Source organism: Nymphaea colorata, chromosome 9, assembly GCF_008831285.2.
Source record: "Nymphaea colorata isolate Beijing-Zhang1983 chromosome 9, ASM883128v2, whole genome shotgun sequence".
Lineage (NCBI taxonomy): Eukaryota > Viridiplantae > Streptophyta > Magnoliopsida > Nymphaeales > Nymphaeaceae > Nymphaea > Nymphaea colorata.
In genome coordinates, this window is record NC_045146.1 from 22,802,320 (window position 1) to 22,828,402 (window position 26,083).

General features: G+C 39.6%; 3 protein-coding genes across 6 annotated transcripts; 1 reads left to right on the forward strand and 2 right to left on the reverse strand.

The window, feature by feature from the left end:
- Nucleotides 1-34: 34 nt before the first annotated feature.
- Nucleotides 35-4,497, reverse strand: LOC116261536 (transcription termination factor MTERF2, chloroplastic-like). 2 transcript variants are annotated; one of them, XM_031640341.2, is made up of 6 exons: nucleotides 2,783-4,497; nucleotides 1,692-1,856; nucleotides 1,341-1,448; nucleotides 1,091-1,197; nucleotides 726-818; nucleotides 35-372 (listed from the first exon to the last, which is right to left on the reverse strand). In XM_031640341.2, exons 1-6 carry the CDS (start codon nucleotides 4,193-4,195, stop codon nucleotides 84-86), a joined length of 2,175 nt encoding a protein of 724 aa, XP_031496201.1. In that variant the 5' UTR covers nucleotides 4,196-4,497; the 3' UTR covers nucleotides 35-83. The 2 variants fall into 2 exon arrangements, 1 of the variants encoding a protein (XP_031496201.1); XR_004174304.2 differs by having other exon boundaries at nucleotides 232-372; nucleotides 1,095-1,197; nucleotides 2,783-4,490.
- A 1,717-nt stretch (nucleotides 4,498-6,214) lies between these two features.
- LOC116260374 (UTP:RNA uridylyltransferase 1) lies at nucleotides 6,215-13,272 on the reverse strand. Its single transcript, XM_031638677.2, has 6 exons — nucleotides 11,847-13,272; nucleotides 10,919-11,269; nucleotides 10,185-10,408; nucleotides 10,007-10,070; nucleotides 9,341-9,537; nucleotides 6,215-6,625 (listed from the first exon to the last, which is right to left on the reverse strand). The coding sequence occupies exons 1-6, from the start codon at nucleotides 13,029-13,031 to the stop codon at nucleotides 6,415-6,417; spliced, it is 2,232 nt and encodes a 743-aa protein (XP_031494537.1). The 5' UTR covers nucleotides 13,032-13,272; the 3' UTR covers nucleotides 6,215-6,414.
- A 2,233-nt stretch (nucleotides 13,273-15,505) lies between these two features.
- On the forward strand, nucleotides 15,506-19,606 carry LOC116261174 (uncharacterized). Of its 3 annotated transcripts, none has more exons than XR_007574308.1 (6): nucleotides 15,506-15,935; nucleotides 17,419-17,472; nucleotides 17,622-17,692; nucleotides 17,813-17,900; nucleotides 18,212-18,442; nucleotides 18,522-19,606. XR_007574308.1 is itself a non-coding variant. In XM_050079671.1 (5 exons), the coding sequence occupies exons 2-5, from the start codon at nucleotides 17,465-17,467 to the stop codon at nucleotides 18,278-18,280; spliced, it is 339 nt and encodes a 112-aa protein (XP_049935628.1). In that variant the 5' UTR covers nucleotides 15,506-15,935; nucleotides 17,419-17,464; the 3' UTR covers nucleotides 18,281-18,512. The 3 variants fall into 3 exon arrangements, 1 of the variants encoding a protein (XP_049935628.1); XR_004174249.2 differs by having other exon boundaries at nucleotides 17,586-17,692; nucleotides 18,522-19,602; XM_050079671.1 differs by lacking the exon at nucleotides 18,522-19,606 and having other exon boundaries at nucleotides 17,591-17,692; nucleotides 17,813-17,972; nucleotides 18,212-18,512.
- The last annotated feature ends 6,477 nt before the right edge of the window (nucleotides 19,607-26,083 follow it).

Below are 26,083 nucleotides of genomic sequence, written 5' to 3' on the forward strand. Positions count from 1 at the left end.
AGGTAGGACATCTTAAAGCCTTTGCAATCGAATATAAGAGTAAGCACGGAGAAAAGATATGATGTATAAAAGGAATTCTATATCTAGCAATCACTAGTTGTTTTCCACTTGGAGAGTTTTAAATTGAAGTCAGAATCTTTACAGCCATATATGGTACTCAAAGAATACCTACAACTTATGTTGCCCAGGCTAACATGGCGAGGAACAATTCTTCCTTCTAGACTGTAACTGAAGAACTGAGGAAACCTCACCAGCTCCTGAGGAGACCTTCCCATGACAAGTGTGGCATAATTGTATTTTGGTTCTAAAACATCTGAGATGCTGAAACCAAGCAAGGACGGAAGCCTCAGCACCATCTCCATAACTTCATATCTAGAAAAGAAACAGATATTGTTAAATAAACAACAATCCTGCCGAAAAGAGACGTATAACTAGATTCTTAACTACAGATGTGATAATAATAGTAATGGCAACGATCTCCTAGAGGCCAACCAAGAGATCCTCAGATGCACCTTCCTACATGATAAAGCCCAGCATACAAGGCAAGCTACGGTCCTCATCAGAAGTCTTAAGAGCATGCAAAAAATTGTCATCGGCTCCATACTGATACAACGAATGCAGGAGGCAGCACAATTTACAGCTTCAGATGATGAAGCACCATTGTGCTGTAAACAAGTTTCACTCTGCAGATAACGTGCAATGTTGGGCAAAATTATGATACTTACTGTGTGAAGCCTAAGTTCAGAAGATATCTAACAGTGGGCTCCAAGTTCTTTTCAACACTCAAGGTCAGCAACTGAGGGTGTCGAGCCACAAGCCTACGAGAAAAAGGTCAGTTTTAGTTATCCAGAGAATGATAAGTACGGCAGGCCTCGCTGGATAAATAAGACCTTCGTGAAAAATTGCTGCAGTAATTACTGTCTAACGACAACCATTTCTTGGGCACGCCTTGTGCTTGAAATGAGGCGACACCCTTAAGGCCTCAACAAGGCCACTAGGATTTTGCTTAAGGACTTCAGATAAGATAAACAATTTTTACTACTAGAAGCCTATCCAGAATCTCAAACAAATGTCAAATCACACAATTCACCTGCCTAGTCGAACATGTTCAATGCCCAGATCATGAAGGAACTTGATATTTGGCTGCAACTTTGTTTCCATGCTATAAGCCAAAACCATCGGCTTGAGCCTCAATAGCTACAACATCACAAAACAAAACACCGGAGGTGGTTGTCCAATGTCCAGAATCTTCAGAGTTCAGACAAACCAAAATCTTAAATTTGAAATCCTGCACAAGTTAATCCATCCTACAATAAGTAAATACTTAGTAGCCACAATACCTTTCGCAGTAATGCTCCCTTTACGCCAATTGTTTCTAAAAATTTCACTGTAGGAAGTATCTTTTCTTCGATGTTTAGGCTGAGCAGCTGTGGGGCATTGAATATGACCTGAAATCCAAGCAACTCAATCACTGGAGGTGATGGATTTCTGTCTGGACAATACATGACTGTCTCAGCAAGTTCCAACATAATACAACTGATGAAAATTAGCCTGTGAAAAGGGTGCGAGAGAGAGAGAGAAATAGAAGAATAACAACTGACAGTCAGATGTGTTTTATAAACCTTAAAGTCTAAGATGTTGAGTTGATTTCAAGCAAACACGAATTCTGTGTTACAGATTAGGCAACTCACTCGACCAAGATCCACATTCTTGAGTCCAAGCTCCAACAGGAATTTTAACTTTGGACCGAAGTTCATCCTACTTTTCAACAGATGTGGATGCTTCCTGAAAAGTTTGCCCATAACACTGGGCTTCACACCTGCATTTTCCAGCTGGGAAACTGTAGCTTTAAAATCCTGTGTCATCGCCATAGCCAGTCAGAACCCAATGCCATCATACGATCATTACTCATTAGAAACAGCTACAAATATAAGATTAATATATGTAAAGAAATTGCTTTTATTTGGCAAGAGGTTGGGAGACCTTGTACTTCTTACTTCAAAATATACAAGTAATCGGCAGTCCAGCAATCAAAAGTTAGAAGAAAAAACACATACGATGAAGGAAAAGGAAATTTGAAGGGACACCTGAAAGGCGAAAACTTGAAGTACATTTAAATGGTAAAATGTAAATTATAGTGAAAAGAGTACAGGGAAGAAATTCCAAAGAAGAAGAAAGTAAAAAGCCCCATGAAAAGGGAAGCAAAACTACATAAACTATTTTAACTGGCGTTCTATATCCAGTCATCCTACATTTATGCATTTTGTAAACATCAGTATGTTCTCTCTCAACGATTTTACAAATTCCCAGCACAAAAATGATCTCATTAATCTATTTTTCCTACATGAGTTTCCTTTGACCGACACTATCAGAGTGAGTTTGTGCATGCATGTATGAGGGTGTCTAATTACATTTGAAACCTGTCTTCCACAAAGTTCACCTTAATGGCATCTCCATTTTGAGGGTGCAATTGGCCCTCTCATCTTAAGGGGTCAATTGTGCCTCCATTTTTAAGGTGAACCGGGATAAATGGATGGTTTCAGGCGAAAACTTCTCCCTCACTTGGTTGAGAAGGCAATTTCTGCTCAAAAGCAGGGTAAACTTGTCCAGCTAAAACAACAAATACAGAACTGGGAAGAAAAAACTCTGCAACTAATGTTTTTGGGACTCGCAAACCGAAGGTCCAGCCGCCAGCAATCTAACAAGGTAAAAAAAAAAAAGACTATAAATGAAAGCCGCGATCATCTGCAAATACATGTATATAAGCAATAATCAAATTCACCTTTTCAAGGTCATAGAAAAAGACACCAGGAAACGATGACACTATTTTGTCAATGTCATCTGGACTTGCACGCAGGCTCTTCAAATAGTTCACCACCGGAACTACATTCTTTTCCAGATCGCTACTGAGTAAAGCTGGCCTCTGAAGCAAAACACGGCCGATATGTTGCTGCTGCACCCCAACACTGGTGAAGTAACCAACAAGGTTTCCTAATTTACTTTTCAAATCATGGATTAGCAACTGTGGTTCACGAATGAAGAAAGTCTTGACCTCCTTCGAAGACAATCCTATCTCCCTGATGAAGTTGACATTTTGATCAATCTCCTTCACACTGTGTCCTAGAATGTTCGGGTGTTTAACAATTATCCTCACGAATTCCTTGTTTGAAAGCCCCACAAACCCCTTCAGGTATTCCACAACCGATGCCAGAGAATCGCATTCATATCTAAGAATCTGCGGCCAAGTTGCAAGTACCATTGGAATGCGGGAAGACCCGATTCCTATGCTCCTCAAGAACTCGACTCTAGCAAGAACAACATCAATTCGTCCTCCGGTGAGCGGAAGGATCGAAGGAATATGACATGCCTTCATGCTAAGAACCTCAAAGTAGAGTACCAGTCTAGCTAAACCCCTTCTTTCTGCACATTTATAAACTCGCGTTGCAAATGGCGAATTTCCAACTATTCCTTTTGACCTTTCCTGCCTAAAACAAGGCTTTCTCTCAAAAAGGACTGAACCCACTGACTTATTTTCATCACCAGCTTCTTCATCCACATTAGTAGTTCTAGCCAAGTTACCGTCCATCACAATTTCGCCAGAAAAACCAGTATTCATTGAACTCATTTCCTTTCCCACGCTCCCGTCCTCGTCATCAGCATGAATACTCGAAGCAACGCCATCATCTTTAACAATATCATCGGAATGACACCCACCAACATCGGAATCACCTTTCCCGGAGCACCGAGCATCGACAATTAGCTCGTTGATGACATCCCCGGCGTGCCTGATGAACTCGAAGGCGTAGGCGGTGGTGACCCCCTTGTGCTCGAGCAAGTCGAGGAGGGAATTCATGGTTTCCTCCCTCTGCCTCAGGGAGAAATCTGGGGAGCCCACGACGAGGAGAGCCTCTCGCTCAAGGGTCGTGGGAGAGGTGGAGGACGGTGGAGAGGCAGGTTTTGGAGGTCGGGCCCTTGCTGGCGACGACTGAAGGAGGTCCTGGATGACATCAAAATCCTGCTTCGGCTTGGATCTGATGAAGAGAGGCACTTTCTGGATGATGGGACGAGGGAACACCACGGTGGTAGAGCTGGTGGTCGAAGAGGAGGAGGAGGGGGAGGAGGCATCGGGGATGGAAGGAGTGAGCAGGCTAAGGCGGGGAACGTGGCACAGAGAAGCAGAGACGTAGATAAGCATATTACATTAGAGAATCACTCTGTATGTCTCGCGCTCTATATCTACATGCACGCGCTTGGGAGGCCTACTGGGGAGCGTGGAACTGAGAAAAGCGGAGGATGAAATTTGTAGCGGACGAGAGGATGCACCTCTGAGAAGCGAGAATATCTTCCTCTGGCGTTCAAAGGTTTTGTCTTTCGAGCATTTTCATGAAGGCAATTCGTCTTATCTCTTTGATGTATTCTGTCTGTATCTTTTCGTTTTGCGTATTATCAGCTTAGATGTTAGGATCTCACCTTGGTGAAATCAAGCACTCTGCCTTCTGAGGAGTTTCTGAATTTACGATGCTGACTGACTGAAAATTCAAAACTTTTGCTTGTACTGAACATATAATTGGGTTTACAAGCTCCTGCTGATTATATACAAAATCCCTTGATATACTCCTAAAATCTAAGACTACAACGATTGGGAAGCATAGGGTCTCGCACGGGGCTCTGTTTCTGCAGCACCCGCGCGCGTACAAGATATTTTTTTTTTCTTTTTTTGTTCTTCTCCTAGTATGAACCTTACAGATATGATTGACGGGTTGGTTTAATGAAAATTACTCGCCAAAATCCAAGCGGTATCGTAAGCTCAATCTCAAAGCCCTTTTACGATCAAGGATTGTACAGGCCTCAATTCTTTTAAACCAGTAAGTAATCATCTTAGCAATTGATTTTTCAAAAATATATGGCTGAGAAAGAATCAGCTTATATTTTAGTTAAATAGCATTATTTAACAACCTTTAGTCTTTTCATGTTCTCTTAAATATTCATTTTGTAAAAATCAATAGTCAAGATGATTCCTTACAAGACTTGTACCCACTAATTCTCTCTCTCTCTCTCTCTTAGAATTGGGCATCAAGCCAACACAAGGTCAATAAGAAGTTGGACTCATGCCATGCCACAGCCTCCGATTGCAGCCTAGGCCCAATCTTATAGCCTACAGCCTGGGGTCGAGCCTGGCCCAATTATAATGAACAATACATATAATATAATATTATAAAAATACAATTTGTTATTATAAATAAGTTATCAAGCCATCCTAATGCCCAAATTTATGGCTTCGGCTCTGGTCTGACTGGGTACCGGATAGGTACCCGTAGTTACTAGCTCTGAAAACCCAAGGCTCACCTCTGTATATGAGACCGCTAAGGAAGCATCTTGACTTCTGATTTTTCCAAGATGAATGATTGAGAAAAAGTTAAAGAGAAAAATTTGTTACTTATTAATGTTATATGACAAATATTTTTTATCCTTATTTTTCTAAATGTTTTTTCTAAGCATCTTTGAAAGGCTAATGATCAAGATAATTCGTTCTCATTCTCACACCTAATAGATACCAAGCCTCTAGAAGTTAGACTCTTAAGGAATCATCTTAAACGTTAACCTTATGTTCATAAGATCAATCGATAAGAGAAAAATGAGGAGAAAATTGAGCAAGACCTGTTTTAGTAGCTCATCATTTCTGCCAAGGTGAAGGAACTAGGGCTTCTTGAACCTCCAACGAAAAAAATCCAGAACCACGATTAAGAGTCAACTCATCTACAGATGACCTGGCTCGTGTTTGTATTCCTTGGTATGGCCTGTACAGCGCCGACAAAGCACACCCCAGCGATGTACGAGAACAACATAGAGCACGGTATGCACAGTTGAGTACATACGAAACCAGATTCTGCTTGAATATGATACAGCCACAGAAAGAAAAACCTCAATGCCAAAGAAAGAACAACCTCAATCCGAATACTGAACAGCTCGCACCGATCCAGGGAGTCAGGGACTGGACAAGTCCATGCGAACAAGTCACCAGATGGCTCAGAATCAGAAGTCGTACATTTCCGCATAATACAAGATAGAGCCACCGACTCTTCAATTTCATACGAATATCCAAATGGAATGGCAAAATTGAATAAATCATTGCATTTCCACCAGATATCTTCCATCGACTTTGTGCTGCAAAGCAAGTTACCATGCACAGGTGCAGAAGCATCAATCCGACGAATTTATGAAACTTGCATTTCATAGATTTCATATTGTAGAAGCACTAATCTCTTGAAACAAAATCACGCGGACTTAGACCATGTCCATCCACTATTTACAGATTACTTGAACCAAATAGAAATTTACAGGGTCGCCTGATCGTCATGCACTATGCACTAATAAAGTCCTGTAACTTACCAGGCAATTATACAAAACAAAAAATCAACTGGGAGAAAATGGTTCAAAAAGAGTGACGCTAGGATTCCGATCAAAAGACAATACATCTGCAGCTCTTTGAAATTCATCCCTCAGAATTTTAATGCTGTACTTATCAACAACTCTACCGAGATCATGAGATACCTCAAAAGGATCCTCAATGCATATTAAATGCCGGTCATTTCCAATTCTTCTTGTCCAGTCCTTCTCGTTCTTACTGTTTATCACAAAAAAATCACAAAGTGATACCTCAACCAACTCAGGGGATTAGTTCACACACACACACACACACACAAAAAAAAACACTCCACATATATCACATTGAGAATTATTCACTTTCTAAGCAATGACAGTGTGAGTGTAGGCATGCCCAAAACATTAAATTTGCTTTCGGATACTAAAAGAGTTCAATTTACATCCTTGTCATAGGCTTCATCTTCAGCAAGCATAGCTGCATAGACCATTGTTGCAAATCTGGCAAGTTGACTCTGGAGGACTGGAATTGTTTGAGTTGATCCGGCTTGGCAAGTGGGTCAATAATCCATTTTTGACCCACTTACAGCTGAACCAGAGCAAAACTAGCTCAGACTCGCCTGATTTGACTTGCTCAACTCGGGACTGCCCAACATGCTAATTTATTGGTGATAGCTACCACATTTTTACCCAGTTCATGTTTAAGAACTGGGTTATATCTAATATCTAAAAGGCAAGTTTAGCAGATACGAGCTTCCTCTCCTGCTGTCCTTATTCCATGTTCATTTGGCCCATCGCAAGTATTAGCGACCATCAATGACCACAGGCTGCCTAGAAGTTGCATTCTCACTCTCTTTGTAGCTCTGTTATAGTTTCTTGCAAATCTCTATCCCCTAGTTTCACGCCATATATTTGCCTCATATTATGCTGAAATTATTCCTTTATCTCAGCTATTTTATCATATTATGCTACAGAATTTGAGTTTCTATGAGTTGGTGAATAAGAATTGCGCTCTTGCCTAATCATAATTCGCAGTTATTTTATTAAAGTTAGTTGTTATTTCCCATTGTGTTCAAGTTGCTCATTTTGACAGTAAAAGAACACCAGACAGTATTTATGACCTGACTCAGAACGAGTTACCAAGCCAACTCACTGACCTGAGACTCGGATGCCTGCTGACCCAAGTCTGACCCTGTTGTTTGCCCAGTACCGAATATGCCCTATTTGATTTGGATGGATACCACTTCTTCCATCTCAATTTGGTGAGCCTCAAACATGGACTTCAAGTAACACTAAGAATCTTGAATCACATCCACAACCAAAATTGGTGACAGGTCGCACTACTAAAGACCAGACCTCAATCTCATTCTAGTCAAAGAGTACACCTATCATATGCACGTGTGAATGCATACACAGACAGTGAACATTTATTGAATTTTTTAAATATATTAAAAACATACAACACATATGAACAAAGAAATTATTACTACCACATATGTGTAACTGTGTATTTGTATATCACATAATATCTAGATATATGGCAGCACCCTTCTCTTCCTGCATTGCATGGTTAGCTCAGGCCATCAGGCATTTAAAAAATAAAACCTTAAAAGCGAAGTCATGCACGAGGGCTTGGTGGCTGCCCAGTGTATTTATATTCCAAACCCGAAACGCACTAAGACCAGCCTACATTGTGAATTGACCTAGAATCTTGGCCAGACTCAGTGGGGCTAGGTGTATCAAGTGGTCAAAAAATATTAACTATCAGTAGCACATTAAACATTCCATAACATTACAGTATAACATAATTAAAATTTTGAACAAGTAAATAAAGGTGAACAGTTAAAGGTTATATGGCGCAAAAGAATAAGTTTACCCATCACTGCTTGCAATGTCATAGAACGTGTGAAGTCTTTATGTTCCAAAATATCAACTAATTGCTATACCCAAAAGCCAGAAATTACTAGTTTGCTTTTGCTTAAGATGGTACGTAACCTCAGCTTCCATGTCAATATTAAAAGTTAAAACAGACTACTATAAGAGGAAGAAAAATAATGAAAAAAAAAAATCTGCCTCAGACAACAGAAGGCAAAAAAGTAAGAAGAAGAGAAGAAAAAAAAAATCTATTGAAGAAAATAATCCAGGCAGTGTTCTGAAATAGTAGATTGCCTAGCAAATACATCCTAGCCGACCAGTCACAGCCTAGAGGCCTAAGTGTGGTTTTAAGTTTTAACAACATAGCTCAAGCCATGAACAAAATGATCCACACAGTTGTAAGCTAAAAGTCTACCTCGACCTGAAATGGAAAGGGTTAAACCTATTCAAATTCAGGTTACAAGTTTTCAAACCTCATCGAACTCAGAGAAATGTGATTCTTCCACTATCTGACCCACTGACACCCTACTACAAAGTCTAAATGAGTCCAAAACAACGGAGTACTTCACTCACAAAACCTATCCTACTTTAAAGACCACAGAGTCTGACACATCATTTCTTTACGGACTTGGCAAGAGATTACCAGCTTACTTTCAAAGGGATAAAATATCCACATGAACCTTAACTAATTATTCATATGTAGTTTTTCGTTACTAAAAGATCCACAGATTCCACACATGCTCAAGTATTGGTTACCTCAACTTCATAGACAAAATAATTCCTGCAAAGACACATGCAAGGTAACTATTCATAGTTAGTTGTACTAAACTTAGATCCAGATCTGGGCCCACTGAAACTGAATCCTCTTACCAACACAAATGGAAGCAACTCTACTAATAAAAAGCCAATCAAATTTTAAGATATGTTTAACTAAGACCACACCAAGTGTCAACCTATACATCCTCATATGCTAGGAGCATTCAAATATCAGAAAGCTGTTTCAGATAGATAGTTTGACAAAGGTTAGAATTAGATATTTATAATGGTAAACAAACAAGAACAGTGGCTGCATCAGAAAACTCACCTTAAAATGCCACCTGTCCGAACAGATATTACTGAATGTGCATAATCATGGATATATGCCCAATAATGAAAGAATTCATGCAACAGACGACTAATTGTCTCCTTATTCTGTGACCCAAAATCCTGCAGCTCCTCGACTCTATCATAGTATGCACATTGAATGTCATCAATGGTTACCATAAAGGTTGGCGTCATTTTCTGTGACAACAAAAAGGCAAATTTGCAAAATATGAAAGTCTTCTAAATTTAGAAAAATAATTGATTTCACCCTCCATATGCCACTGGATGATTATGAGCTAAACAATCAATAAAGGGGAATTAGAGACCCTAGTTGCTCTTCTGATGATGCAACAAAATTTGCCATACTAAGCATTAACCAGCCTAAGAGTGTCCACAGGAATACAGTTCATTGTGCTACTATAAAATAAAGCATAAAGATGGACTTAGCCCAACTATATTGAGGTTAGCCAGGAAAAAGGTCATCAATGGCAGGTAATATGCAATATATTTTCTTAGGAGACGACAACAATGAGAAGAAGAAATACAATAAAAAGAATCTAAAACTTTCACCAAAAAATTCACACTTGTATCACTGAAATTTGCAGCAAACAACGAGATTTCAATCCCACTTGGAAGCAGTAAAAACAAGCAAGGACATATCACAAACCTGCAAACAAGGAAGAATAGCAGGTGTCCGGCCTTGCAAAAAGTGTATGCACATAAGAACATATCTGGGAAAACAAAAAAAACCCCGTAAAGACTGACGGATGTAGAATCCAGTATTATATCCAATATAACAAGAAGAAGACTTTTGCTGTCACAAATGCATGGAGATGGCAACTCACGCATAACTGGAGAGGGTGCCTCGATAGGTTTCATTAACTTGGCGAGCCTTGGCCCAATGTTTGACTATAAAAGCCAATTGCCGTAGTCTGACATCTATTTGTGCATAATCATGAAGAAGCTTTGTATTAACAATAGCTAGAGAATTGTTTACACAGATGTCACAGGAAATTTCTGTAACAGGGTCCATAAGCTTCACAATAGGAACACGTGCACGAGTTAAAGCCTGCAGACAATGAAAATGAATTATAACAGATGCAACCTATGAAATGCCTACTACCTGTTAGGTAGCTAACAATGAAGTGAGGCCATGAACCAGTCCTATGAAATAACTTCTAGATGTTAGGCTGTTAGCCAACTAATACTAAAGGGAGAACCATGAACCAGTTCCATTTCAGGTAAAAATTAAAGACCACCAGAAGGGAGTAACAAAAGAATAACTGAAAAGAAACTCTTAACTTTATGAACTCATATGAACTTGACACTATGCAGATAGGAAGATATTACAACATTCGCCTACATCTCATTATCTACAGTTACAAAAATGGGATGGAATTACGAAAAGGAAAGGCCAAACTGTATCAGGGACCCTATCAGTTCCTCTTATAAGATGAACGAATAGTAGTCTGCATCAAGTTTGTTTCTAGTTTTATTGTGTCAAAAGCAAATTCCATGCCAATCAAGGAATAAAAGAAGGGAGAAAGGAAACATTCTGGAATTCCTCAGTCCAAGTCACCTGAACATTTTCAAGGTTACCAGCCAGCAAAATATCCACTAATCTCAGCAAGATGTCCAGCTTGCTCGATTCATCTTCATCAATAGAGAGGCATACATCAATATCACTCTTGGAGAAACCAAATGAATTCGCACAGGAACCATAAAGGTGTAGCTGTGCTTTAGGCCATTCTTTGGTCACCAGTTTTTCCAGCATTCGTAACAGCTGCTTTTGCTTAGCCTTCTCTTCATCAGCGGGTATTAGAGATTCAAATATTGATAGAAAGGAAGGGGTAAAGATTTCCAAGTCACTTCTATATACTAGCTCTCGCTTCCATTTTAGAATCCGCTTTGTAGGTTCTTGTAGTTTCCCCTGTAGGAACCAGCAAAAATATCAGATACATAATGGCCGCTTAATGTTATAAAACTAACAATCTTTTATGTCATGGGTAGAACGCGACAATGTCCTGTGGTTGAAGATTTGAGGTACGTAGGACCTGAAGATCACCATCAAGCAATTGAACATCCGAGATATGTAGAGGCTAAACATTCGGGAAGGAAGTAAAAGCAGCCTTTAGAATCTTAAATTTATAAAAACACGTTTGTGAAATACAAGAAACGGCTGGCATGCACCAAAACACTACAAGCATGAATATAAAGAGCTAACTCAATTTTTTCCTTTTAGAGGGAAAAAGACGAGCTCAATTTCCCATATGCCAACCAAAAGGTTGAGTCAGAATCACCAATTTCAGCAGTCCACTATAGAGACTACCTCTGCTTCCCTTAATATATAAGTTTTCGTAGAACGTGACAAACTCGTGCCTCGTTCCACTTGTATGCATGACAACAGACGCAAGCAACAAACTTATGTACAAAGATGGTCGCCATCATAAAAAGAAAATAATGGAGAGGGAGGAAACGACGGCAATAACGAACCGACTGTGTTTTACCTTACCACCATAACCATCAGGACGGTTACTTGAATGATTTCCAGGAACCTGACCACCCTGCACAGCGGACCTTATTGCATCATCAATTTTATCAGGATCAGCAGCACCATTCACTCGTTCAACTGTCTTTGCTGCATTACTTGTCCTGGATTCCCCGGCCTTATACTTCCTGCTGGCAACAGCAACGGTTCGCGCGCTCAAACCCGACTGTTCTTTTTCCACCATATTCTGATTGACTTCTTCCAGAGAGCCAGTATGATTTCTCCATGAAGTAGATCCCAATTTCTTGCTCTGGTGCTCAACATGATGTGTAACCGCATTTCGGTTCTGCACGCTCGAAACAGCATTCGTCTGCGCGGATCGAAAAAAGTTCATCTCGAGCAACCCATTGACTTCCTTCCTCTCCTTAGACCTCTCCCACTCTCCCCTGTCATTCTTCGCAACCCGCCGTCCGGAACCGGCCATTCCCCCATCGGAATTCGTGTTACTATACTTGAAATCCCCTTTCCCACCACCACCACCTAAGTTCGCCATTCCTTTCCGATGAAGCCCTCGATTAGCCACACCAGCGCCACCATGCCCACCAAACCCTCCGCCATACTCAATTTCCCCCAAAACGGCATCGTCTATGAAGCCATCGCCGCGTTCAGCAGCAGAACCAGAATGACCCCGATGCGCTCCGCCAAACTCCACAGGGCCCTGATGGTCGACTTCGCAGCCTATGGTCCCAAACCTCAGCGGCCGCCCACCGTTCCAATCCGGGCCCGTCGGAACATCGCCGAACTCGCGCCCTAGCGCCTCTCCGGCGAACCGTGGCCCGCCATTGACAGCGCCTCTCTCAACCCCATAACCCCTGGACTCGGTTGCCGAGGACACGGGGGGAGGCCTATAGAGGAATTGGTGGGGAAGAAAGGCCTTCTGCTGGAAATGGTCGTGGTGGGGGAAGGTCGGAGCTAAAGGATGGCTCGGCCCGAGAGCAGCGACGGCGGGATCAACGAACTCAAGAGGAAAAGGCAACGAAGGGGGAGAAGGAGGGTGGTCGGAGGAGGAGGCGGAGCGGTCGTTCTTGCGAAGCAGTTGGAGAAGGAAATCGCCATCGGAGGGAGAAAGGGAGGGACCCTGCTGCGGCTGCTGCTGCTGCTGCCTCGGCTTGCTCACTCCCCCCGCCTTCTGTCTGCCTCTCATCGTCTTCCTTTGTTCCTCCCTCTCTCTCTCTCTCTCTCTCTCTCTCTCTCAAACGTCGTCTTCTACTGCTTCATCTCCAATGGATGCATTGGGGAAGAAAGGGAGAGTGAAAGAAGGCGCGAATAGGAAAATCCCGCTCCCTCTCTCCCTCTTTTTGCTCGGACTCTTCCTTGTTTATTAAGGAAGAGGTACACAGAGAGAGAGAGAGAGAGGGAAGGGGAGAGCACAGGCCAAAGCAAAGCCCCTCCTCTTTCTACGTCAACGGGTCCCTTTGGATCCAGATAAAGAATGATAATACAAATGAAACGAATTTAGTAAGAGGGTTTTGTTAATTTCTTTATCAGATTGGGTAGACCCGAACTCCCATGCACTTTGCTTTCGCAGATGACATACCTGACCTGTTTAGACTTTCAGATTTAACAACTTTGGATTCGTTATTTAATTTCAGATTTGGGTTATCAATAATGGGGAGGATATGCCATACCAGGGGGGATAACTTTTAAAAATCGTTTGGTAATGAAAAAAACTTGTTACTGTTTCATTAGAATCTTAAAAATTGTGATAGATTCATAAAACAGTATGTTACAATGCATTGTGAATCTGTTTAGATTCATGAAACAGCAATTGAGTTTTGTTATTTTCCATTTTATAAGATGTAAAGCTTAGTTGATTAGAAAAATGAGCCTTTGATGTGCATGCAAAATGAATTAGACGATGTAAACCCAATAAAAAGAATACCATGAGGAAGTTCATGTGACACTCTTATCTAACTCAATTTTGTAAAAACGTTGTTTTATATAAACCAAGTTTTGGATGTGTACTTTATGAATAATATTAGAGGGGTCATGTTTTTTACAAAATTAGGTTTTGTTAAAATTGAGTTTTCTTTAAACTCTGTTTTAACGGCATGCAAACACTTCATAAATCTGATTTTAGATACAAAACCATGATTGCCTCTAACCTAGCTTTTGGATATCAATAAAACAGCACCTGCATGGAATATGCCTAACTTGTACCTCCAAACACTCGAATAAAACTTTGGGAATTAGATTTGATTTGCAGAACCTGAATCGACAACGGTACTATGAAGAGACTATTGAATGCTTCACATGACCTATCTTGCCTTTCGAAGGTATAACAATCATATAATTTGCATTTAGCTTCTGGATTTAGGTGCATTTTTTCTCCCAAATTTTGAGCGTGTTGTTTTGCCATTACTTTTGTTTTATGAATATATCCTTTACCCATATTTTGTAGATGATATTTTATTTAACCAATAAAAAAATATTTTGGCAATTTTTTACCCAATAAAATGTTTTTTTTTTGTTTATACCTGCCAAAAAATAAAATACCAAGCTGCAAAATGCAAACATAGGAAGAAAGAACTTATGAAAGGTCACGTAACTTTTGCAACTTCTCTTTACATTTAGATATTTCTAAGATATAAGATACGACAAGTTGATCGCACACAAAGTATAATGTGGCTACTATTGAGTCTACAACTCAAATCGGAGCCAATAAAATCAACCAATCATGCGTAGGATCAGTGACGTATGGGCTTCCTGTTTGTAATTGCGCGCACAGGTTATTGTATTTATATAATGGTACCTTCTTAAAAGTTTATTTATTTACATATAGGTGTCCCTTAAAATTTAAACTCTTAGTGTTTGGTGTCTCTCAGCGTAAAATAATCCATTTATTAGAAAACCCTTATGTACATATCAAGACCATCTTTTGGCCATAATCCAAAAAAATAGATTACTTAAGTTTGGGGTTTTTTTTTTTATATATAACCTTTGTCAACATAATGAGGCTCCTATAGAGAAAACCATGTACGTTAGGTTCCTAATTGAGATTATAAGCAAAAGGTAGGATGGGTATTATCCTATCACATCATCATCCATAACACATTATTTATATATCCATGTCCTTCTCTTTGTTATATATTTTGCTAAAAGGAATTTGTAAAATATTTCTAAGCTTATGTCATGGATATTGCTTAAAGAAAAGAGAATCACAAACAAACCAAAGTCTTTCGTGCAATAGAACCAATAACGTAGTTGTTTGTGCATGACGTTTATGTTTTGCATCCAAAATCAGGTTTTTAAGTGTTTGGGTGCTATCAAAATTAGGTTTAAAGAAAACCTGGTTTTGTGAACAAGAGTGAAAAACCTTATCCTTCTCATGTTATTCACAAAAGCCAGGTTTTGGGAATATCATTCAAACAAACAAATCAAATTTTTAAAACTCAATGAAAAAAAAAGGTATTTAAAAAACTTAGTTAGATGAGAATATCATCCTAATGCCCCCTAGGCTTTTAAGAAATAAATAGATGAAAAGACTAAAATGTTTCTTTGAGCTTTTTTCCTAAAATTTAAGAAATGAACCACAAGGTTCTCCACATTTGCCTGCCTTTATGGTTCCCCCTTTGTTGAGGTTAAACAATTAGTTGAATTCAATGAGATGCAAAACAATGCCTTCTTTCCATTGTTCAGTTTCGGCCATGGTTGGACAATTTATCTTGAAGGAATATTCACGTTACGACGCCGAAGAAAATGAGTTGTTGGTAGTAACTTTAGTCTGTTCTTTTACCTCTCACCATTGTTCTGCTTCTCCGACTCTTCCTGCGAGGACGAAGAAGAGCTTCGTGCAAACTTCGAGGCCATTGAAGGCTTCATTATTCTCGACGTTTGCAGTGTATCGATATGTCAATCTTCAGATTTTCAGTTTCGTAAACTTTCATTGCGATCTTTTCTCTTTCGGCTTGTGCAATGGGGTGTGACGAGCAAAGGAGGGTGGAAATAAGGAGCGATTCTTATATGACGAAGATGGTCAGCTTCTTCTAGAGGACGGTTCCTATCATCTTGCACAACGATAACGGGCCTTCTCCCTTGCTCGCCATCTGTGAGCTTCTCCATCTCTCGTTTTGCCGCCAATTCTGTTCCGCGCTTTTGTCCTTTTCCTTCTTCAGTTCTTCTCATGGGCTGTTGATTGCGGGATGTTTGGTTTTGCTTTGTGTATACTTGTTCGTGATTTCTTTGAAATTTTAATCGAATTGTGACATTTTGTCGCGGTGATCAGTACAATGCTTTGTCGTTGATTTGTGTTTTCATCTTCGATTCGAACATCGGTTGTTCTGAATCTTAGCCTTGATGTGGTTATCAACTACGGGGCCTTCGGTGCTATTGCGTTTCTGAATTGCTTTGTTGAGGATGCGGTGCTCGATACATTCGCTTTTAGTGGTACTGTCCAGTGGTTATTGCAATAAATGAGATTAAATGAATATTAAGTTTCGGTTATTTGAAAGCCTTTCGAAAATGGGGTTGATTGCTTTGGAGAAAAATCAGATTTAACAAAGATTCTGAACTTTGATCACGTCAGTGGAGCGAACTCTATGTGTGCGTGCGTGTGTGAAGAGCAAAAAGTTATTACGAGAGGTGAAAGTTATTGCCGTCGAAAAAGTTATGACATGATGTGGGAGTCCTTGCCGTTAAATAGTTGCAAAATATACAATGGTAGATGCACGCCGCTTGGTTCAATCGAATCAGAGCAGCCAAATATTCCATCTGCTTTTGTAGTGATTAAAAGAATCTTCCTTATATGCGAACACATTTACGTCTTGAGTCATCTGGATTTTTTAGTGATTAGGGAACGGAATCTTTCCCATGTTCGAGTCATTAATTTCTGTGTTTCTGCTTGCCATTGGATTGATTTAGTCTACAATTGTGAACGCAAAACTATACTCTTTTTGAAGTGCAGGGCGAGAGAGATGCAGAAGTTGACTCTCTTCAGAGAAAGAGAGGAAGAGATCTTTATTCATTCTACGAGTGTAAAAGTGCATCAATAAACTCTTGTGGGGGTGAAAGGTGTGATAGATATAGAAGCAGACTCTCTTCAAGAGAGAGAGAGATTAACTGAGTCACGACATTTACCAGAAATTTAATAGCATTACAGGGGAAAATAAAACCGTTTTTAGGGTAGTAACTTAACAAATATTAGTGTATTAGAAAGCAATGTTCTTGGTTCTCTTGTAAAGCAATAGACATGAGCGGAAAAGAATCATAGTAAATCTTTTAGAAATATAGTTACATGTTAATTGTGTCTGTGCGATACGTGGTATCCTGCAATGTTTGTGGTGTCCTCATGTATGGCTTCATGTGTATTTCTGGTGAAGGAAGAGTTCAGAGTTTGTTGCACATCATAACGTTGGAAAAAGCTAACTTAACCTGAAGATGATGATTGATATTCTTTAATATTCTATCTGCAAGTAGATTATGTTTTGTTGCTTATCTCTAAACAAGTGAGGCACATAGGCATTGTCAAATATGTATGGCAGTTAATATTTTGTCATTGAGGAATAATTGGAACCTTAATGTGGACGTTTCAGAAATCATGTCATCTTGTCGGTGAATGGTTACTGGATGTAAAGAGCAATGCGAAGGTAGTCTCTTCTTCATTAGCCCACTGGTGATTTTGAATCAAGAACCAACATGGCATATCCTAACTTTGTGATTTTATGGGATGGTGGTCTCTCTTTTATTTTATTTGGTGTAGAACAGAAATGATGGTTATGTGAAAAATCAATTACAGAGCATTTCGGATGCAATCGACCTGGTCCCTTCTCTTGCCACTGGAATAAATGTCAATGTCCGTTTCAGGAAGTGTGTGCTCTGCCCTCTGTTTGCGATTGCCAATTGTCTTTATATGCTAACATGACTATATTATATTTATAATTTCTCTAACTCAGCTGGTTTTCTGTTCTTTCACCTTTTCTTGTCCAGCATAAATGATTTTGAATCTGCACCAGTCTGCGTCATACTTGATCTTTTGGATATTGGCCTTGTTCACGGCTGGGTAGTTGATCCTCGGGTATGCATTCAGAAGCTACAATCTGTACAGCGATTTGAAACATGTTTTATGGATACAAAATCTACTCATTGTGTAAGAATGTTATAATAGTACTCACCATATAGAATTTTTGTTATTTCATATGGCTTGCTTCCATTATTTTGCCAGTTATTTGCATTCCTTGCCTTTTAAAAGTTTTCAGAATTTTCCTTTTTCTATCTTCTAGGCTTGTACTTTTCAGTTTCCACAGCTTTGTCCAGCTTTTAGAAGATCGATATCCTTTTTTAAAGAAAAATTATTCTGATTAATGAATTTCATTTCTTATGTAACAGGATACTGATGCAGCCACTGCAAAAGGATCAAGCTCCTATAGCACCCTTCTGGAGAAAATTGTCTCTTGAAGCAAGCAAAGGAGGAGATGATAGACATCCCGAGGAGACTTATGTAGACTTTGTTGCTGCAACAACAGCAGCTTTAGGAGATCCTTCGAAAATCCTCCTAATTGTCATCCCTGTTCATCAAAACAGAAGGGTGACAGAGAAAAAGTGGAACAGCTTATGAAGGTCTTGGACTTGTCAAAATTTGTCATTTCAAACCCTTTCTGTCTCTCTTCTGATTCAAAAGCACATCCTCCGGTTGCAGGTACAAGTGAAGGTTCATGTATATTAAGTTCTGAAATTCCAGGAATGTCCAAAATGGTAGAAGAGCATAACAATGATAAACGTGGTAGGCCCTTTGAGCCGGGAGGAAGTAAACATGAGCACTGCACCACATTACCTGCCTCTGTTGGTAGTGTTTTTTAGGCCAGTGTTTCATTGCCTAAGAAAGCATATGACAACTCTATGGAGAAGGGATTAGTTAAACGATCCGAAGAAAATGTTTTAAGTAATCAAGTTGAAGAATAACGTTTCTCTGATGGATCAGATGTCCTTTCTTTGGGCAATATCTATGAGAGTTGCACATATGGCTTGAAAAGGGATCAAGAGTTTCTGCAACACCTGCTACTTATTAATCATATATGGGAACCACCATCTGCCCCTTGTTCAGCAAGGACCGTAGGCAAGCCCAACGGAAGGCACATTTGAAACGACTCGTGTCTACCTGAGATTTGAGAATCTGGTTATCAACATCCAGGAACAGTTCTTTTGGATTGTTTCCATGCATGCACCCGTAGGTCAGATATGAGGATCCTTTTGGAGTTTGTTGCAGACCATAACATTGGACACAAACTAACTTAACCTGAAGATGATAATTGCTATTCTTTAATGTTCTGTGTTCAAGTAGATTATGTTTTGCTGCTGATCACCAAACAAGTGAGGCACATAAAGCATTGTCAAATATGTTGAGCAAAGTAATATTATGTCATTAAGAACTAATTGGAACCTTAATGTGGACGAAATCACACTACCAAGGCTGCTTCATCTTGTTGGTGAATGGTTGCTGAATGTAAAGAGCAATGCCAAGGTAGTCTTGTTGGTGAAACAAATCTCTACCGAACTTGCTTGATCTTCACTCAGACGAAAAGGTAAGTTTTGTAGATCAGAATCACTTTGGTTTTCACCCTCTCTCAATTGATCAGCCAAATCTCCATGAGTTCAGCTGCTACGAGGAGTCTTCTTGAAGGTTTCCCTCATTCGCTGGGCAGGAGGTCAAAAGGGTTCGCAGTAAAACACAGAAATGCTTCAAGCGGTTCGCGGGGAAAAATAAAACGGGCCGGGGGCAATGGGCGGACTGTGTCCCCTACGACCCATGCCCTAAGCTGCGGTGTGTTTGTACTTTGTACCATGCACCTGCTGGTCAAAATTGAGTCATCTTTAGTGCTAAGGGCAGAGCTAAACATCAAGCTTTCATTAAGTTTAAGAACAAAATATATGTTGCACCTATAGTCCATAGAGGCAAAATGATCACAACAAGAATCACTGGTATTAGTGGATGCAGTACACGTTCAACCAGACATACCAAGGAGCAAAGCCTCAAAGGACATACACTTGTATCGCTATTATTCATGGTTTATTATTATACCTGAAACTAGTAAGATCGACATCATAAAACACCAATTACACGTCCTGTATCAACACCAGTCAAGGGAAGCTCCACAATGCCAGCTAGCTTTGGAGTGTTGATCGTCAAGAAGTGCTCCAGCAGGGCTCACCAATAGTTGACATGAAGCCAACAGATTTTGAAGGGTGCAAATGGGTGAGTTGGATATAAAGTAGATCTGATGAGGAAGAGTTGAAGGCCCATTTTTTTAATTATTACTAGATATTTTTTTATAACAATAAGTTGGAAACGAGTTGTAAATGGAAATAATGGATTTAAACTAGTTTTAGTTGTATGTCAACTATTGGTGAACCCAGCTGAAGCACCTCTTGACGATCAACATTCCATAGCTAGCTGGGACGAATACTTGTGGACTTTCGAAATCACTCTTATGATCGTGTCTACCAAAAAAAAAAAAAAGCAATTAATTTTAATGGGTCTGTTTTTAATCTTACCTAAGTGGTCTAGTATTTACCAACTTTCCTATATCACGTACAGTCACACACAATGACAGCCCTTATATTATGGAAATGTCTCCGTTTACACAGCTGTTCAGCCAAGTGTGCTCAGCTAGGTAAGTATGAATTAGATGAGCTAGAACTTTGACTAAGATGAACTAGGTTCGAGCCAAGTGTGCTCAGCTAGGTGTAACTGAAGTTGGCGTACTTGGATTCAGCTAGGTTCATTGTATAAGGTATTCATACTGCTCTCTATTTCTCTTCTTCTCTGTCACCGCCACCGTCTATCATCTGTCCAATAGCTTCCAGTTCCAAGAAGTTCAAATTTTACACATAACTTTGAAAACTCAATACATGTATTTGCAAGATAATGAAAATATATACATATAACGAATTAAATCATGCATGTCAGAAATATACTTTTGCTTTATTTACAAGAGAATTCTGTCCGTCTGGAAAGCTATAGACTAGAACACATGAAAAAATACTCCTCCTGAACAATCTTGTTATGATCCGTTGGGTTTAAAATTGTCGGTTGGATCAAGCCGTATGAAAATAGCATAAATGGCTGACCACGCGATCCAGTGGAGCAGTGTGACAGCAATCGGCTGGATATTCATCATACAACAGCCATTCGGCGGTCGACAATGATTGCTGGACAAAATTCTGCTTGAAGATATTTAAACAGAACCTCCGATGATTATTTATGATTTTATTGTTATCTATACCAGTGATAATACTGATCTATTAGATATATTTTCTATATTGGCAATCTTTGTAATTGGTATCAATAGATTTGCCTTGAATAGGGCCACAAATTGTTCCCATCATTAGTAGGAATGTCAATACATCTCATTTGGTTAACATATCTGATTGAACTGTTGAGAAAAGTTGGATATGAAAAAAAATTAATATTTGATTAAGAAAACAGATCAGATTCATATTTAGACCAAATTTAATTTTAAATAGATATAATAAATCCAATGCCTTTACACTTTGCAAATTAGTTGGGTTCCTTTTCAAATTCAGAATTTAGATGTGAATTCAAATATTGGATTTGGATCAGATTTGGATTGTGAAATATGACTTTGGATTTAGATATGATTTCTTATCATTCTCATTCGAATTGAATATCTAAACATCTGAAAAAACAGATACGATTAAGAGTACATCCTATTCGAATCTGATCCATTGACATCCTACTTGTTGGTTGACATTGATTGACCGAGGAAGAACCAAATCCTATTAGAAGAAATAAAAATGAAGAATCTCCAATAACTTTTCAAGATTATATTGTCATCTATTTGGCGATAATACTTTTCTATTAGAACTATTTTTTATTTGGGTGATCTTTTGAATTGGTATACATATAGAAAAAATTGAATGGCGACGCTGGTGACCATGCCATCTAACCATGACTGTCTGATCCAACGTGATAGACAGTTAAAAGAAAAACAAAGAAAAAACTGCTGGATATTTCTGTCATATAATATTAAATTATACTTTTTTTCATTCTTTTTCTCTCAATCAGCCATCTGCCTTAGATGGACAGCTCTGGTTAGATGGCTAGTTGATTCTGAATAACAAGAGTCATCATTCATTTACTTATATATATACTTATATATATAGTTCAATTTTATGAATGTTTGACAACCCTTTCCAAGCCAGCCTTGCTTACTGAACTTCAACATGCATGAGTAAAAAATCTCCACATAGTGTACTCGCTCACAGTAGTATACAATCAAAAGTTCAATCCGAGCATGGACACATATAACATTCATATGGTTCCACTTCAAAAAAAAGTCATCTGTATAAGCAGAAAACAGGAAATAGATGTAAAGCCTCATCACCTTCTCCCAAGCACCTTCAGCAGGCCATGGAAGACCAGCTAAAATCCCACCCTAGACGATCATTGCTATCCCTCGTAACCCATCTTTACAAACACTACATATTAAAATTACTTCTGGCCCAATGTGTCATGCCGCTAGTTTCATGCATTTGGAATCACTCTTTCATGTATTGATATGCATCAAAAGCATTGCAGAATTTGCATCAAAATGGTACTTTTCATGGGGCGTTAGCAAATTTTCAATTAACCATGGGGTAGTGACCTGGATCCAAGGGCTACTCTACTAAATTAACATTTCAAGGAGTGAGCCATGTGGGGCATATGGGCGTAAGCTCCACCAAGACCACACCTCCCTCCACCCCTGCTCCTTCTACTTCATGCAACTGGCGCAAACTTACAATTAGTACCTATAGTGAACAACAGTTGAAGTTCGAACCAGGGGCGGAGGGAGGGGGGCCTCGCCTAGGCCATGGCCCGGGTGAGCAAAGGAAAAAAAATTATATTGAAAAAATCAAATTTTTTTTGTTTGGCCCGACCCGTCGCTCCTAATGGCCCGACTTGTCGCTCCGCTTGGCTCGACCCGTGGACCGTTTAGCCCGCTCTTGAAAAAAATCCTAGCTCTGCTCCTGGTTCGAACCATCGGATCCATTTTTAATGTGGTGGAATTGCAATTCCTTGTTTGAATACATAGAAGCTGTTTGGCAGTAGAAACAACTTCTTACTGTTTGATGAATCTCAAACATTGAATTCTATAGATTTATAGAACATTGTATGTGCTTCCCAAAGTTGAGTAACCTGAGGCAATGTTAACACCAGAATAAGAAGAGATTCGGCCAAGTTTTCATCCCCGACTTTGACAATTGACAAGCTTTGAAATGTCGTGAGTTAATAAAGAGCATTTTGCAATGTCCTTAATTAATTCTGTAAGTACCCCTCCCCCCTTGAGGTTTTGGAAAAAAAAAATACACTGGATAAGTTTGAAAAAAAAAATCATTTCGCTCGTGTGGAAGTTTTGAAAAATTACATGTAGCCTCCATGAAGAAAATTTCTGGCCCCCCAATAAGATCTAAGATCAGAACCACTGCGGCTAATTGATGTCCAAAACGAATGAACTTGCAGAACATCATAGGACGGAAGCATGTCTCAATTGCTTGGCACTCACAAATGAATTTGAAAAGGAAACCGAAGCAAGTAGTACGAACATCGAACAGACGTCTAAAGCTAATCCTCCATGAGTGTCCTTGTGTAAAGCTTTCGTATACTTGTAACCTGCATTTTGAAGTGTAAGGATTAATAGGGATGAATTTGTGACATCCGACGTCTCGATTACCAACAAATTAAACCACGCATGAACATGATAAAGAAGAACGAACAAATAACTAGTATGAGAAAACACGTAAATCCCTATCAAATTTTCCTAGGAGGGAGATTCTCTGCCCCAGAAAAATGCAGCTCTGTAGAACCATCATTGTGATTTTGCACTACCATTTTAGTTTCAAACAGCAGTTTCATTCGTTTTTGTTGCTTGGAAGAGCTACCGGAAGTTTTATTTCCGACGGCCGGAGAGAGCATTTCTCACTCGCCCGGTAGATGAAAATTTATTTTTATAACGCAAAAATATCACGGCATTCACATAAAATCGCCAAGCAATCCTCTATGCTAACTAAAAGAGATACTGTATTTAGCTGATCTTACCTTTCTTAACTTGGAGGGCATAAGCTCGTACTGCCTCCATGGCTAGACGGGTGGAGCTCGTCCTGACATAATCTCCAAAGTTTTTCCAGTGAATTCAACATGAGACACGCAACCATCTGCCAAGATCAGATTGTCGAAACAAAATATGCTTTATCTATCGGTGATAGTGATCAATGTGGCACTCATTCACTGAACCAAGCACGTTGTATTCGATACAGCCCGGAAAGATACCTAGAGAGGAAACCCATTTTCCAATTCTAGTGTTTGGATGAGGAACGCTCCGAGTACCAGTACAGTACTTAATGGGAGTGCCTCTTTGAGAGGAACTATGTCACCTTAATTATAGTGGAACGCTGTTCCGAGGGGGCACTCTCTCTCTCTCTCTCTCCTTTTTTTTTCTTAACATGATTTTTTCATCTTCTCAAGGGCAATTTTGTCCATATAGGCACTCGTGTTTTCCTTATTGTATCATTTGGATTTAATCTCATTTGCCTTTATAATGCACGGTGGGCATAGTTGGTAAACCCGTGACTTAGACTCGAATCAGCAGGTGGTCAGCGAGTTGAGTCAGTGAGTTTGCTCGTCGACTCAGTCGAGTTTGAAAGTAACCTGAATCGGATGAAGGCCGAATCAAGGGCGAGCCGGTCTAACCTTGACTCGCCACCAGGTTTTTGTAACGATCCGGACTGACTCGGGGCGATTCCCAAGCCAACTTGGTGAGTCAGCCAACTATGACCACTGGAAAGATCCTTGGTGCGAAGTGGTTTGAAACTTTGAATTAGGATTTGATGTCTTTTTCTCAAGGCTACTCTTGAAAACTCTCCCTTTACCAGTTGCTGCCATCAATTTATTAATTCCAGGTGACCAAAAGGTTAAACAACTCATTGGCGATCGAAAAAGAGGTCTCAATGCACGTTCCCCTCTCCTTTCCACTCAACTTCCTCTGTCTCCAGGGACTTGGAGCTGTGTCGGCATCAAGATGGCAACAGGCGTTGGTATCTGTTTGGATTGCAAACTATATCCAATTTAAGTCTGATGCCCCCACTCTATATAATCTGCTTATATTGAGGTTCCGAATGGTAAATTCCAAGCAGGTGAAGATTCAACTGGAAGGCACCAACGATGCCAATCCCTCTTGCCACAATTTCCATGCTCCTATTTTCTTCTGACAGCTTATTTGATTAAAACCATTCTAGGATATTTTGTCATAGTTGCTGTTCTGGAAACCTGCTTAGAAAATTCTAGAGTTCTGGAGTTCAATCCTGTCGTGGACTCGTGAGTAGGCCAACGCGCACATAAAGAGTTCAGAGGTTCTCGGTGTTGACCGCCGGATCTTTTTACAAGAGGAAGCGGGAAGACCTCATTCTGAATCTCTCATGGCTTATCACCATTGACACTTGAGAGGATGTGCAATGGAATAACGAGTCGCATCGGTTTTAGCTTTGAATGGATAAAAGGCGATTCCATCAGTAATAGGTAATTAAAGTACTCGTCTAGGAATGTTTCGTGAAACGACAGTAGTTTCCAAACCAATTTGAGTAAACATTACGTTGCCGCACAATTCCCATTACTAAGTCGTTCAGCTTCAAAAACCTTTATTGTCTTTGTATGTTTATTTGTACATTGAGAGTACACTGGTAACTTGGCAAATCCAGATATATGGTGAATTAGGTGGTAACATTGTCTAAACTCAATTATCTGAAATGTATGAATCTCGGAATTTTTGGATCTTTGTTGACACTTGGTAAAGAAATGTGAATACAGTTGGGTTCAGAGTAAAAGATGTGAATACAGTTTGAAACACCGTGTAGTTTTCAAATCCTGTGTTTCCAGTTTTTGTTAATCAGCACCCACATATTTGGAGACAACATATGTTCGGTCTGCAGTTTTATATGCGCATGGACTTGTACTGGTTGAATGGTCTTTGCTAAATCATTTTCAAATTTATAAATACCACTCTTCTGAACTCCTCATTTCATCAGCTATCCGGAGACACGTATTTTCGATCATTCCCAGGTGCCTTCATCGCATATGTCATCCTCAAAGAAGCATAACTACTGCATGAACAAATTAGAAAATCCTTTACTATCGTATGTAGGTGATTATGTCAGCATGAAGAGGCACTAGTACGATTTCTTTTATGATAATGCCAGTCAGCATAC

What these genes read in the sequence shown, in the direction of transcription:
- LOC116261536 (XM_031640341.2), bottom strand. Translation starts at nt 4,195, where the DNA reads ATGCTTATCTACGTCTCTGCTTCTCTGTGCCACGTTCCCCGCCTTAGC. An exon ending in AGAATGTGGATCTTGGTCGA is followed by an intron (nt 1,449 to 1,691) that starts GTGAGTTGCCTA and finishes CTTGGATTTCAG; the next exon opens with GTCATATTCAATGCCCCACA. An exon ending in AGGGAGCATTACTGCGAAAG is followed by an intron (nt 1,198 to 1,340) that starts GTATTGTGGCTA and finishes GTGATGTTGTAG; the next exon opens with CTATTGAGGCTCAAGCCGAT.
- LOC116260374 (XM_031638677.2), bottom strand. Translation starts at nt 13,031, where the DNA reads ATGAGAGGCAGACAGAAGGCGGGGGGAGTGAGCAAGCCGAGGCAGCAG. An exon ending in CTGATGGTTATGGTGGTAAG is followed by an intron (nt 11,270 to 11,846) that starts GTAAAACACAGT and finishes TGGTTCCTACAG; the next exon opens with GGGAAACTACAAGAACCTAC. An exon ending in GGCACCCTCTCCAGTTATGC is followed by an intron (nt 10,071 to 10,184) that starts GTGAGTTGCCAT and finishes TTGTTTTCCCAG; the next exon opens with ATATGTTCTTATGTGCATAC.
- LOC116261174 (XM_050079671.1), top strand. An exon ending in GTCAATGTCCGTTTCAGGAA is followed by an intron (nt 17,693 to 17,812) that starts GTGTGTGCTCTG and finishes TTTCTTGTCCAG; the next exon opens with CATAAATGATTTTGAATCTG. An exon ending in ATACAAAATCTACTCATTGT is followed by an intron (nt 17,973 to 18,211) that starts GTAAGAATGTTA and finishes CTTATGTAACAG; the next exon opens with GATACTGATGCAGCCACTGC.